Source organism: Microtus oregoni, unplaced genomic scaffold (assembly GCF_018167655.1).
Source record: "Microtus oregoni isolate MIOR12 unplaced genomic scaffold, Mior012 000004F_ref0000308, whole genome shotgun sequence".
Lineage (NCBI taxonomy): Eukaryota > Metazoa > Chordata > Mammalia > Rodentia > Cricetidae > Microtus > Microtus oregoni.
The window spans coordinates 8822886-8838131 of NW_024543063.1; the positions used below are offsets into that span (position 1 = coordinate 8822886).

Below are 15246 nucleotides of genomic sequence, written 5' to 3' on the forward strand. Positions count from 1 at the left end.
CTGGTCTCCCAGGAAGCCAAGGCCTGGAGGACGTTCCTATCATAAGAAGAACACGGACAGAAAGACAGATTTGGGGCTGAAGGAAGCTCGTTATAATTCAGTACTGAAGTCTTGACCTCAAGGCCCTCAAGTCCCAAGAATGTGACTATGACAGTATTTGTAGAGTGGGTCTTTAAAAGGTAACTGTGGGGACAGTGAGACGGCAAGGAAGGGTGTTCACTGTCAGAATGACGACTTGAGCTCAATCCCTAAAACTCATGTGGCAAAAAGAAAACTCCTCTGACCTCGACACATGTGCCATGGTACACACACACCTATTCATGTCACTAAATAAATTTTTTAAACGTAAAAAGTGTTTTTTTTTTAAGAAAGGGAAATGACACTAAGATGAGGTCATAATGCCAAGCACACTGCTACAATCCCAGCACTCAAGAAAGCTGGGGCAGGAGAATCACAAGTCGGAAGTCATCCTCAACTATTAAAAAGACCCTACTCCGAATAGAAGGAGAATGATGGAGAGGGGAAGGGAAGCAAAGCACTCCTGCACCTAGATAGAGAATTGTACCATGGATTAGAAAGGAACTGAAGACAGGGACGGATTAGAAAGGGCTTGTAACCACTCAAAGCTAACTGGGCCAGCTTCAAGGTGGTAGTCTTAGAGATAGGGATGATGGGCAGGAGACAAAGCAGAAGGAGGAAGATGACCAACTGCTCACAGCGCAAAAGTGGAGTGGGAATCTAGATGCCCTTCCATGGTGGGGGTTTCTGGGGATGGCAGCATCATCAGCAAGAGCCTCAAAACCTAAGGAAGAAATGGGTTTGGCTTGAGGTGCTGGATGTGTTGACTACACCTGCTAGAAGATTAGGGTACATCTGGGCTCCAGAGTTCTTGATTTCTTGAAATCAAAGCCATGGGTAAGAACATGATAGCAGCATTCGGCAGGGAGAAATAGGGTTGGATAGATAGCTGCAATTAGGAAAAGGCCCTGGAGATTGCCACAGCCAAAGAGCCTAAGGAGACAAGATGACTGTGTGTCAAGTGGATCCCAGACATGAGCTTGGAACAGGAAAGGGCCATTGGGTAAGGAAATCTGAGCAAAATATGTGTTTAGCTTAATAAGAATGTGTCAATGCCAATTCACTTGGTAGAGCCGCTGTACTGCACTGATGTAAGATATTAATAACGGGAAACAGTGTGGGTCCTTCTGTGCTCACGTTTCATACATCTAAAACTGTTTGCAATAAAACATGTGCTTAGAAGAAGGGTGTTAGACTTGGAAAGAATTACATTGTACTCAGGAGGCAGAGAAACCTAACTTGGACATGATTTTCTTTTTTGACATGCAAAGGAACCCTTTTGTTCCCTGGTAAATGTACAATGTGGTTCCCTTGGAGATCTCAGCAAGGGCTGAGCCATCAACTCCCCCAAGGCGGCTGGCTAGGAAGAGCGCATTCCCTCTGGTGCCTCTTTCCCTGCGTGAGTCACACAGTGAATCATGTCTAATGATGCACTGCGCCCGGAGTTTACCCCACCTGGAGGGCATACCAAGGTGGCAGTAATAACACACCTCACATCCAGCTTCATCCGTCTCTGTGACATGCAAGGAAGAGGACCAATCATGTCAGAAAGAACCAACCGCCTGAAAGCTCGGATGACCCTCCTTCTCCATAAGCGGGACAGCTTCTCCCCGAGTCTGACAGAGAGACTCTCTGGGCCCCAGGACATTTGTGACAACCATAAGAACACCTCACCACACGCAAACTTCTAAATGTGCGTGACTTCCACCCCTACATGCCCCCACCCCACCCTGGGACCTCTTAACTATCTGGCCTGTGAAATGGATGGGAAGGCAGGCAATAGAACATGTCAAAAGAGCAGGAAAACCTACAGCCCCCCAGAAGAATTTGCATGTGAAAAAAAGATCGCAGAAAAGTAGATTCACACAGGAGAAGAGGGAAGATTGGGGAGATCCAAGCCAGAAAGGGGGACTCTACCAAGGTAATCACGTGCCTGCAATCTTGTACTACTATAGCTTTCCAAAAAGAGACCACTGGGTAAAGCAGCAGCCCAATGAGGGCTCTATCATATCTCACAACTGCACGTCAATGGCAATTGTGTCAGCAAAATGTTCAAAGAACAAAAGGGCAGCCATTGTTTAGTCATAAATACCCTGCTCCCCTCTCTGGCCTGCCAAACTCTGCTATCTAATCTCTCTGAACTGAGTTTCTCACCTAACAAATGGAACTATTTGTGGAACCAACTGTTGGGGCAACTGGATACTGTGTGAAATGCCTGGCGTAAGGCAGGCACTCAATAATGGCAGGAATTCATGCTTCTCCAGCCCTTTGGTTGCTGGAGGCAGCGCTTTATCCCAAGTTCTTCCACTAGGCTGGGGAGAGAGTTCAGTGGGTCAAGGCACAGGCTGCCAAGCCTGACAACCTGACTTTGATTCCCAGGACCCTTTTGATGGAAAGAGGGAAGAGATTAAAAAAACAAATAAACAGAAAAACAGTATATCTTAGGGCTGGTCAAATGATATGATAGGTAAAGGCACATGCCATAAGTTCTTCTATCAACTTTGTCCCAAATGCACCTGTCTGCCCCCAAAGTTCTGGGCCAAAGTCTGGGCCACACATTTAATCTGCACTCAAACTTCCCATCTCCTAAGGGTTCTGTATGTCAGCAAAGAACACATATGTATAGGCTGAGCTGAGCCAGTACTATACACACACATACATACACACACACACACACACACACACACACACACAGCAGGCTTGCTGGAGCAGCTGGCTGCTTGTTTCCTGCCCCCACTCCCTCTGCAGCTGCAGTATAAATAAATCAGCACCTGGAGGCCTGTTTTGGATGTTTTAGCACAAAAATAACTTGGAGGACAAGGACTGTTCTGACCTCTGGTCTCCAGGGCTCACGCTTTGGCCCTTCCCTCCTGGCTCTCTTGGCCACACTGCTCCAAAGGTCGGGCCTATTAATGTCCACTCTGACTTAGGATGTCCTGGGGTCAAGCAATGCAGGAACCAACAGGATGGTTCTCTCACCAGGAGCTACTAGGCAGAGTCCCAGCTTCCTTGACTGGCAGGGAGTTCCACCAACCAGGAACCAACCACTGCAGACTGTGCCTGGTCAAAAAGCAGGGGGATGAGACCATGAGGAAGCACAGTGTGGGCTCCCTCAAAACCATGCTATCCCTTTGTCTGGGCACCATAACGGCAGTATGCAATGGTATCTAAGCTCTTTCCCTAGATTGGGAGAAAGAAAAAATAGTCTGTGTCTGCTCTGCTAACCAGAAAGTTTCTACTTACATTATTGTTTTCTTAGCTTCAGAAACGAGTCCTCATCTCTGCCAGTACCAGGGGACCTCAAAGTCAGTACACAGGTCCAAGCCTTGCATTGTCTGTGTGAGGCCCCATGCATTGGATGTGGATGCATAGCTGGGCAAATCCCAGGCATCATGGCACATGCCAGCCTGAAATCCAGATGTTGACACCTTTGTGCACAGAGAACCTCAGTTCTCTACAGCTCCTCTTGGCATCAGAAACCCAGTCCCAGGAGTATACCCCGTGAAGGTTAACCCTTATTGTCAACTTGAGGGACTTTCAGAATCACCTAGGAAACACCTCTGGTATCTCTATGAAGGCATCTCTAAGGACATGGGATTTATCCTGAGGAAAAAAAAAGGAGGGAGAGAACACAAGCTGATCACCGGTGTTCATCTCTCTTGATCACAGATGCAATAGGACCAGCTTCCTCATGCTCTCCAAATCACAATGAACTCTATCTCCTACACCACAAGCCAAAATAAAGCCTTCCTCCCTTCCGTTATATCTGTCAGGTATTGTGTCAGAACGATAGAAAAGCAATTAGTTACACACACACACACACACACACACACACATTGCTATTAGTGAATAGGCTGAACCTATTCACAGAAATCTCCAGACTCCTCTTCTCTACTTCCTAAACATAGATGAGAGCCACACATCCATCCCATCTCCCCCTAACCCGGACACACACAGCAACCCCCATGGCTTCCAAGAGAATTGTTTGGTACAACACAGGTTGTTGGATACCACAGTCAGACATAACCTTCTGATTGAAAGGGCCTGGAAGAGCCCCTGTTGTAGCTTGTCCTCCGTCTCTGACCCCAAGCATTTCCCATTTCTCCTCTCTGTAATAACAGTATGATCATGAGGTCCATCTGTCTTGATAAGCCCCTTTCCCCAGGCCTGGGCTCTGCCCACTGCTGGCCATGAGATATTGGTCACCAAGCCAAAGCTGGGTTAGATTCTCCTTCCCCAGAAGTGCAATCCAGGACCCAGACAGCAGAGGCTGGGTGCTGGGATGGCCTGGGGGGCTGGCAGTCCCAGCTTCTGAGCTGAGCTCCCAGGACAACTTCTGCCACACAGGGGCATGAGAGCTTAGGTTCTTCCTCAGTTCGGTCCAGTTTTCTGGACACTCCAGGGGCCTTCTTTTCTATTCTGCCCCCTTTTATTAACCAAGTCTGGTTTGGTTGTTTCCATCCAGTAGAAACTTGACCAGCAACGGAAAAGTCCAAGCAGGGATTGGACCCCAAAGTGGAATCGTAAGGGTATTTTTGTCTATACTTGATTTCTGCTCTTTTGTCTATACTATTTTGTCTATACTTTTTTCTAGACTATACTTTTTTCTAGACTATGTCTAGACTATTTTGTCTATACTCTTTTCTAGACTATACTTTTTTTCTAGACTATACTTTTTCTAGACTATACTTTTTTCTAAACTATACTTTTTTTCTAGACTATACTTTTGTCTAGACTATTTTGTCTATACTTGTTTTCTGCTCCCTGAGGAGCCTCAGAAGGGGCCCTGAAGTCAGGATTGATGAGAAAACCAAGCTTACTCATCACTCTATGTGTGTCCAGAGAAACAGGGCTCGAAAGCCCTGGACACCCCAAAGTTCCACTGGAAGGACACAGTGGCACTGAGCCACTCTGTGAAAGGCTGTCTTTTCTTCTAGATGCTGCCCATCACTCCCAAGCTCCAGAGACCCTAAAGGCATTGGTTTCTTTGTCACTGACAACAGCCCAGTGCCCCAGTCAACCAGCCTGATTCGTGATCAGAGGGTCCAAAGACTTTATTCTGGGAGAACATGCATGCTTTCATATCTAGTGTAACTCTGAAAGGTTACTGGGGGCTTCGCTCAAGACACCCAGCTCTATAAGCCATTCCCAGGCATCTAGGCTAACTCTTCACTCATCCTGGCCCGCCTCCTCATCTTTCTTCTTTTCTGTGTTTTCTCCAACATCTTTCAGGTTTTGGCGAGCAAACTCCTCAAAAACCAGGTTTTCATCCTGAACACTAGAAGAAAACAGACAACGCGTTAGTCCGTGCTTACTCTCTGAAGCTGAAGATGAAATTCTGAATGAAGCAAGACCACTGATCTTTCTGCAGTAAAGGAACAAATTCAAGATGAATGTGTTTCCCAGGACAGAACATGGACCATGTCACTCCCAGGATGGGACAAGGACCATGTCATTCCCAGGATTAACAAGGACCATGTCATCCTGGGATAGGACAGAGACCATGTCACCCCCACAATGGGATAGGGACCATGTCATCCCCAGGATGGATGGGGACCACGTCATTCTCAGGATAGAACAGGGATGATGTCATCCCCAGGATAGAACAGGGACCATGTCATCCCCAGAATAGAACAGGGACCATGTCATCCCCAGGATTAACAAGGACCATGTCATTTCCAGGATGGGACAGGGATCATGCCTTTTTCCTCAGGGATTTTAGGCTTTTGTTTTATTTTTGTGACAGAGTCCCACTCTATAGACCAGGCTGGCCTTGAACTTGAAGTGATCTCCTGCCTCAGACTCCCAGGTTCCTGGCTTGAAGGTAATCATCACCCCTAGCTAAGACTGTGCTTTAAAAGCTCTTTAACAAAAACAAGCAAGAGGAAAAGTGTGAGAACCTACAGAACGAAAGACAGCATAACTATGTGAGCACACATCTGAAGCTCTCACAAGCAGAAGGACACAGGGACTCTGCACAGACATTCTGAGAGGGGTTTGTGGGGAACAGGGAGTCACAGAACACAGGAAAACTCAGAGCAGCATTCAAATTGCTTACCTCTCCTTTGCTGTAGGACCAGAACAAAGGGGAGGAGGAAGAAGGGAGAAAGAGAGAGATGAAGATCAGTTATTATTTTTAATGAGGCTTTATGTATCCTGGGTTAACCTCAAACTCATGATATGGCTGAGGATGAACTTGAACTTCCAGTCTCCCAGCCCTTTTTCAACTTTTTCTTCTTTTTCAAAGATGGGTTCCCACTAAGTTGCTAGGCTAACTGAGCTCACATTGCTCCTGTTTGACCCCCTGGTGGCTGAAATGACAAACCTGTGCCACCATGACTCTTTCTCAAAATAACAAAAGAAGGCACTTGCCTGGACCTTCTAGGCCTTAGATTCAACCCTCATCACAATAAAATTTTAAAATAAAATAAAACGTCTCCTGGCATAAGATACCCTAGAATTTTATTCTGTTGAGTAAAGGAATCTTGAGGCTGGATAGGTAGACCACAAGGACAGCAACCCTGACATTAGGGTTTTGAGCCATCTCTCCAGTCCCAACTCTCTGAAATCTTAAGCACAAAAGATCATTGTTTCATCCTAAAATTATGAGTTGGCTAATGTAAGGTCTATAATGACCAGACTGTAAAAATACTCTAAGTGAAGGAAGACTAACTCCACTTCTCCCAAAGTAAGTCACCTATGCTGAAAGTTCCAGAAAATAGCCAGGTGGTGGTGCCTACCTTTAATGCTAGCACTTGGGAAGCAGAGGCAGGAGGATCTCTGTGAGTTCAAGGCCAGCCTGATTTACAGAGTGAATTCCAGGACTGCTAGGGTTACACAGAGAAACCCTGTCTCACAAAAACAAAACAAAAAAGAAAATTCGATTCAGAAAACTACCCAGCATAACTGTGGCATCAGGAGACTGTATTTTCAATATTTTTGAAGGGAACCAGGACACCATTTAAAAAAAAAAGGAGGGGGTTCTTTTGGCACCTGGGGATAAGGCTCAGTATTAGAATGCCTGCCTAACGTGTATGAGATGTTGAGTTCATCCCTAGGAGGAAAAAAAGAAAGAGAAAAAGGAGGAGGAAAGAAAAAGGAAGAGAAGGAGGGAAGAAAGGAGGAAAGGAGGGAGGGAAGAAGGAAGGAAGGGAAAAAGTATCGAGGAGCACATTTCCAAGACTTCTTGAATCTATGTTTTCCTGGACTGCCATCCTGATTAGTCTCAAATAAATGTTTAAAATAGCATTTTAATGAGACAAATATAAATGAACAAAAATGTAAGACTTAGACTGTATTTCCCCTCAACGGCAAAGTGTACTGAGGGCTTAAGTCTAAAATATTTGGCAAAGATACTTTGAGACATTATTTTTTAACCATCTTGTCATTATAGTCTAGGCTGGCCTCAGACTTGTGATCCTCCTGCCTCAGCCTCCTGAGCACTGGGATGGCAGGCATACACCAGTGCACCTACCTCCACTGAACTTTTCTTCTCAGAACCTCCTAGCTCGAGCTCATACGTCATCCCATTCGCATCTTTGCAGGGACAGTGGGAGGGTCTCAGTGTGTTCACAGATGTGTGCAGCGATTGCTTCACTTAGCATCTGCACAAAAGTGTCGTCAGTGGATGGATCGTCAAATGAACGGGGATGGGGGGAACCCAGGCAGACCTTTTCTAGTATTTTCTGTAATCTCATCACTGCCACTGCTGTCAAAAATATGTATCACCTTCTAAATGCGTATTGACACTTCCAAATGAGGGGCCTTTCGTTTCTACATAAAGCAATGAGTAGGAAAGCTACACCCTCTACACACAGACAGGCGGTGGACAGGCCCAGGAATCAGTAGGTGAGCTAGTTCTCCCTTCCAGGCTGACCTGGTTACCATGCGCTGAGGGGTACACAAGGAACACCAGAGATACATAAATGTGCAGTAAGTCTGCTCGTGATGAATGAACGGGTAAGAGGTGTCTCAGACAATGACGACTGACCTGAGTCCTCGGGCTGTGGGTGCATGAGGCGAAATGGCACTTCAGTGGCCACCTCACTAGAAAAAGGAAGAGTACAGGCTGGTGAGTGCACACACAGGCAGACACACACACAGAGGGAGAGAGAGGGAGAGAGAAGATTCATTCAGTGAGATTCGAAACAAAACAGCCTTCAGGAAGTGGTCAGGCAGGAATTTGAAATATATTTCCTGGAATGTGGAATGAGGAACTTCACTCAGGCATGGTTGGGGCCCCCTGTGTCCTAACTGGTGATGTAACACTTTGGGAAGAGAAGAGATGAAACCCTACAGGAAGGTCAATTATAAAAACCATTCCTGGGGCTGAAGAGATGGCTCAGGGGCTAGGAGCACCTGCTGCTCTCCCAGAGGATCTGGGTTCAGTTCCCATCCCCCACATCAGGCAGTTTACAACTGTCTTGTACTGGGGATCCAGCACCCACTTCTGGACTTCACAGATAAATGCCCTCATGTTCACACACCTAAAGATAAATGAAATCTTAAAAAAAAAAAAAACTATTCAGTGCAGCAAGACACATTTGAAAACATTTTAAATTTTTATATGAGGGTTTGGAGAGACGCCTCGGCAGTTAAGAGCATGGACTGGTCTTCCAGAGGTCATGGCTTTGATTCCCAGTGCCCCCAAGGAGCTGCCGCTGTGGGTGTCAGTGGTCACAGCCTCTACTTGCAGCTCCAGCCCTTGAGGAACGGGCAGAGGCTGCAAGTGGTTGAGGGACCTGACGTGGTCCTCATCACCAGGGATTCCTTTGCTTAAGACTAATGTCCCACCAGGAAGTCACAGAGCAGAAGTTCCTTTCACTAACTTCATGAAATCACAGGGCACTTCCTTTTTGTGCCGACGCAAACGGCCCCATCTGTCGTCCATCGCACGAGGCAAGATGGCGCGGCCTCTTTACTCACTTAACAGGATCTTGGAGCAATTTTAAAGGTCTGAATTCAAATTATACTATACGGATGGATCTTATGGAGGAGCATGGCTATCAGACAGAAAGTTCTGGAAAGCTAGACTCTAATAACTTCAGGACATCATCCTGGGAAGTAATAATTAACACAGACAATTAACCCAACCTCTGCTGGAACGTGTACAGTACTCGTTTATACTTTTCCTCAAGGCTAAAAACAAATCCTGTAATCCCTCAGAATCAGAATAATATTTAAAAATTCTCTGTGAGGCTGGTACAAGGGTGGGCACACCCATCTCTTGCAAAAGAGAGGAGCAGGGCCCACCACATTGCTAATACTGAAATGCTTTGGGGAACATTAGAGTGTATTTGAGAAGAAGGGATTCCCCAAAGGGAAATCCAGAGAAATCAGGAAGGGATGTGGAGAAAGGGGATGAGAAGCATCCCGGGACTCCTGCAGCCTACCCAGCACTGACCCTGGCCCGGGCCAGGCCTAGATGACATCTGAAGGTGGGCAGAAAATGGCTATTAAGGACAAAAGATAGCCCAGGATGATTCGACTCCAGGCCTGCAACGTTCCAGCTCTCCACATCACAGAGATTCTAATCAGTCAGTCTGCCTCATAGCCCAGGCCGTGGACGTAGACAGTTAAGAGCTGAGGCAAAGAACCATGTCAGGTGAATGCTTGTCTCAGATATGGCCAAACCTGTTCTTTGTTCATGGCTCAGAAGACATCTGTTATCATTAGTGTTTGCCAAGAGGTAGAAACAACTCATGTTGTCTGTAGGAAAGTGACATTTCCGGGGGGGAGGGGAAGCCACATTTTTTTTTGTTAAAAATTCTGCAAGGCCAAATGATTGTTTAGAAATCTCCTGACCGTGGGGGAGTAGAAACATTGCAGCTCTCAGGACAAATTTATCATGGTCTATCTTAGTCCTTAATAGCCGTTCATTGTCTACCCCTGTGTTTGATCTGGCATCCTGTGACTTTTGGGGGATGTACAAATAGACCTCTAATGCCGGGCGGTGGTGGCGCACGCCTTTAATCCCAGCACTTGGGAGGCAGAGGCAGGCGGATCTTTGTGAGTTCGAGACCAGCCTGGTCTCCAAGAGCTAGTTCCAGGACAGGCTCCAAAACCACAGAGAAACCCTGTCTCGAAAAAAAAAAAAAAAAAAAGAAAACAAATAGACCTCTAACTTCCACCAGCCCCAAATCTAAGGATGCCACCAGGATAGCACCGGAGGCCTATAGGAGAGATTTTCCCACTTCACCATAACCTGCCTGACTGATGTTCCAATGTAGTCTTTAAAATACCTTGATTTATGATTTTCTTTGTTCTTTTGCTACTGAAAAAAATCTTCGTAGCACTGTCACTGTGTCTGGAGACCCCAACCTGTGTTCCCAGTTCAGCATCACTCATACTGAGATCCAGAGTAAACACGCTCCCGTTCTCTCTGAGGTACAAGCTATACCTTTACCTATACCAATACCACCAGCAGGAGAATAAACAAAACGTGGTATAGCCACACAACGAAATATTACCCAGTCAGGAAACGTAGTGTACAGTAGTAGACGCTATAACACGATTAAGTCTTGAAAACATTATATTAAGTAAAAGAAGCCAATAACAAAGGCCACATATAGATTTTTTTTGAGACATGGAGCCCAGGCTGGCCTAGAAATCAGCTATATAGCTGAGGGAAACCATGCCTCTACTTCTTCTCTGTGTCGAGATTACAGGTATATAACATCATTCTCAGCTTTATATAGGGCTGGGAACTGAACCCAGGGCTTCTTGCATGCAAGCAAATGCTTGGCCAACTGAGCCACATCCCCAACCCCAGCAGAGGGGAGTCTATAGAGACAGAAAGCAACCCCTGGTTGCCAGGGTCTGGGGGGGGGGGGGAGGGAAAAGGAGCGATGGCTTAATAAGCATAAGTTTCTTTTACAGATGTTACAAGTGGTTTAAAAAAAAACCCTAGGTAGTGATTGTTATGTGACACTGTAAATGAACTTAATTCTATAGCATATGTTTAAAAATGATCAAAATGATAAAATTTATCCTATGTGGCTTGCACCCACCCATCCTACACACACACACAAATGACCACTGGCTGGAGTATGTTAGTTTTCTGAGGGGTGTGTGAGTGTGTGTGTGTGTGTGTGTGTGTACATGCCCACATGCAGGCCTACTTACGATCTCCAGTTTCTTGACAGCTGGGAGACACCTCTTACAACATATCCAAGTCAGCATGCATCATGTACAACATTTTTTAAGAACCACTGCCCAGAAACTAGTTTTTACCAGTTTCTCTTTGGCCACAGGCTCCTTTTCCTCAGTTCACTGGGAGCTGAGTAGAGGAAGGAGGCAATGAGGCTTACCTGGATGTGAGTTCTCCTAGAAAGCTGGAAGGACAAAGCAAACAGCTACAGTAAGTCCCCAGACGTGATAGGACATCAGGTCCCAGGGTTGAAAGGCAGGACAGGCCCAACCCAGCCTGAAGCTCTCACCCCCCAGCAGATTCCAGGCTCCTAGCGTCTCCCAGCTCCCATCTTCAATGCAACTTGCTGAGGGCTTCCCTCTTTCTTCAAAGGATTACTTAAAAAATGGGCTCACTGAGAATGAGCATAAGGCACAGAACCAGGAATTTTCAGCCATCCTGTGGGGGCGGGGCACACCTGAGGCCTCAGTCCTTGTAAGAGGTAGAGGCAGAAGCAGAGGCAGGGGGACTGCAAGTGAGACCCTTTCTCTAGGTTCTATATTGAGGATCATTCTTAAAAAAAATAAATAAATAAAAATTCTAAGAAAAAGCCAGGCAGTGGTGGTGCACGCCTTTAATCCCATTGGGATCAGCCTGATCTACAGAGTGAGTTCCAGGACAGGCTCCAAAGCTACATAGAGAAACTCTGTCTCAGAAAACTGAGAGAGAGAGAGAGAAAGAGAGAGAGAGAGAGAGAGAGAGAGAGAGAGAGAATTCTCAGCCACAGAGGCCACTGCAATGCACGATTACAGCTGTCCCTGTCCCTCAGCATCTGTGAGAGACTGGTCTCAGGGTTGCTTGTGGGAGTGTTCCCTGTTTCTTCAGAAGATGGTACCAGATTTGCACGTGACCATTACACCTCGTTCCCTGGACTCTGAACCATCCCTGCTTTGCTTCTGATGCCTAAGAGATAGTAGACTTTGGTTTAGGGAATAAACAAAGTGAAAGGCCTTCGTGCCCAATACATGAAACATTTTGCTGTTGTTATTTGTTTTGAGACAGGGTCTCTTGGCGTAGCCCTGGCTGGCCTTGAACTTCTGAACCTCCTATCTCGAGCTTGCGATGCTGAATTACGGGCATGTGATACCATGTCCAGTTTATTTGGTGGTGCAGATCAAAGTCAGAGCTTTGCGCCTGTTAGCAATCACTCTGCCAACTGAGCTGCACCTCCAGCCCCAATTTATAAAACAAAGACAAAGTTAGAGTCTCACTACGTATCCCAGGCTGACCATGCTTCTTAATCCTGCCTCAGCCTCCCTGGGTGGCTCATGCCACACACTGACCCCAAATAAAGAAGATTTACAGAGAGTTTGTTAGACAGCTGTGAGTCTTCCTGAAATTTGAAAATTAAACTGATGTCATTCTTTTTTTATTTTTAACCGAGCAAGGCAATTTACGGTCATTCCTGCCCGTCAGCTTCCACTGTGAGTGCTGATGAGCATCCACTTCCGCTCAGTGGTACTGAGAGGGCATGCATTTCAGTTTGTTTTTCCAGCATGTGTCGCCGCCAACAAAACTACAGAGGCTGACAAATGGAACCACACCAGACTCTATGTAGGCATCAGCAGGCACCTCGGGCTTCCTTTGCTGTGTACCTGCCGGTCATTCCGGAGAGGAACAGGCCAGGCAGAGATGGAGCACCCAACACTTACCCTGACACTGTGAGCTTCACCTTGATTTGGTATGACACCAGGATACCCATGACCGTCCGGTCGATGCCCTCCTTGATGCTACCCAATCAAAAAGAAGGAAAAGGATTACCAGAGCAGAACCAGTGTGGGAAGCATCACTCTCCTGCCAGAGCCACCGTTCTGAAGAAGATGTTGTCTTGGAACTGGAGAATTCTAGAGATTGGCCACATGTCTTTATACACTTGTGTGGCTGGCGAGTGGGTTTTCTGCATCTTTTCCCTATGGTGTTCACACACACGCAGACACACACACACACACACACACACACACACGGCATAGCACCTGTTCTCCTTCTCAAGGCTCAGCTTCTGACCTCTTGCTTCCTCCCTCTCCCTGCCCTGCCCACCATTCCATAGCTGCTGAGTCCTCCCCTAAAGCCCGAGAGATCAGTCCATCCAGGTTCCAGATTCTGTAAGCAATCTGTGAGGTGCCTTTGCCACATCCTACTCAGCTATACCCTGAGGTCCCTACGCACCAACCTTGCCAACTCCAAACCTGCCCAGAAGGCCCTTCTCCTTTTCTCCTGTCCCCTAATACCTCCAGCTGTAAAGCCTTCCTGGACACAATCTTGTTTTGAGTAGTAGCTTACTGAGAAGTTGGATTTTAATATTTACTTGACCATGGCCACCCAGAGGGCAGGCAGTGGCCATGTGGTTGGTGTCAGGCTGATGTGCCCACCTGTGACCTCTGGGGCAGCCCAGTTCCAGCCTGCACTGATGGCCCGTTCACATCATCTATAGGACTCACATGGTGCTGGAGGCCAGGTTTGTGTCCTCGTGTTTGATCTTCCCATCCAGCGCAATGCCTCTTCTCTCTCTGTTGTTAGCCAGCAGGGGCACCAGCACCAGCGTCTTGGTCAAAGTGCTGTTTGGCCCCACTTTTTCTCTTGAGAAAAAAAAAAAAATAGAGAGAGGTTATGAGTGCCGCAGACACCATCAACACCTCAAGATCCTACCTGCCATGAACATTTTCGGAGAAGCCCCTTACAAGGTAAAGGGAATCTCTGTGAATTCAAGGCCATCCCGGTTCTACATAGCTAGCTCCGGGTCAGATAGAGAGAGATCCTGTCTCAAACAAAACAAAACAAACAAGACCAACTAGCCTAAATGTCCAAGACTCCAGCCAGTCTGCAGTGGAGACTTCCTGAAGCCCACAGTGAGCAGCAGAGCCTTTGGGTTAGTGTCCACAGAAAAGCTCATGCAGGACCACTGTAGCCAAAAACTGTCCACAGACGGTCAGTCAGTGTGTGACTGATGGTGGGCCTGTAACCCAGGCAGATCACGCTGCTGTCTGTTCAAAGCAGCATGCCTCTTTCTTTACTGGGGCTTCTTCAGAGGCCTGGGGGTTTCCCCACATCTAATAGATAGAAGGAACCCTGTACCAAGGGACAATTCCGGGACTCGGTTGGGGACACAGCACTCCTGGGGGTCCCAGAGTGGTATCTGGGCTGGATATTTATTCTCCAGTACACATACTAAGCACCAGGCCTGGGCTGAAGGCAGAAGGTGAGGGGGGGAGGGGCTGCAAACGTTGGCTGGAAGCCAGCATCAGGACCACTTCCTGAATGGGTTCCCAGTCATCCCACGGGAAGGGCTTCCCTGTTTGTTCCCCGTGAGGAATCTAAAGCAGCTCTGGCTTCTCCTGTCTCTGGTGAGTACAGGAAGCCCTTTGCAATGTTTTGCTTGATCTAGGGGTGGCCACATCCTCTCACCTGGGTCATGGTGGACTCTCTCTCCAGCCTGATTGTCACAGAATGGGCTCCTGGGGCTAGAATGATATAGCCTTTACTGTAGTAGGATTTGCTGAAGGACTATGCCCGGCCCACAGCTGTGCCCAGGGCCATTAGGATCCCAGACTGCATTGTCAGCAGCGACTTTGAAGTCAGGTCTGACCTGGTTTGAGGATGCCTGCCCACCAGAGTCCCGGGGGCTGGGTGTGTCTGGAAGAGTGGCCAGGGTGCTACAGCCTTCTGAGTGGCCTCCAGGTTGAGACCAGTGTGAGGATTAGTCTTAGTGGGGTTTTCTTGAGAAGGACCTAGGAGATTTGGAAAGAACAACCCCGGATGTGTCTGTGAGAACATAACCTGGAGGGGAAGATCGCTGTGAATACAAATGCCACCATCTCATGGGCCGGAAGCCTGGCTGTGATCAGAGAGGGAGGAAAGAGAGAAACCCTGCTAGTGCAGGCATTCGCTCTGCTTCCTGAGCTGTTCTGCTCTGCCCCGCCCACCCTGCTGTGATAGACAGAAACTGTGAATGGAAACAGGTATTCCCTCTGACAGGTTGTTTC

The 15246-nt window shown here is 47.3% G+C and overlaps 1 protein-coding gene across 1 annotated transcript in view; it reads right to left on the reverse strand.

Annotated features, from left to right (window-relative positions):
* Positions 1–5247: 5247 nt before the first annotated feature.
* The window catches only part of Sag (S-antigen visual arrestin), a 35124-nt gene continuing 25125 nt past the window's right edge, over positions 5248–15246 (reverse strand). Inside the window, exons 10-15 of the mRNA XM_041649808.1 lie at positions 13705–13842; positions 12919–12996; positions 11388–11411; positions 8069–8124; positions 6137–6146; positions 5248–5356 (exon numbers count right to left, since the gene is read on the reverse strand). Coding sequence (XP_041505742.1) covers positions 5248–5356; positions 6137–6146; positions 8069–8124; positions 11388–11411; positions 12919–12996; positions 13705–13842 — 415 coding nt within the window. The remainder of the gene's footprint in view (positions 5357–6136; positions 6147–8068; positions 8125–11387; positions 11412–12918; positions 12997–13704; positions 13843–15246) is intronic.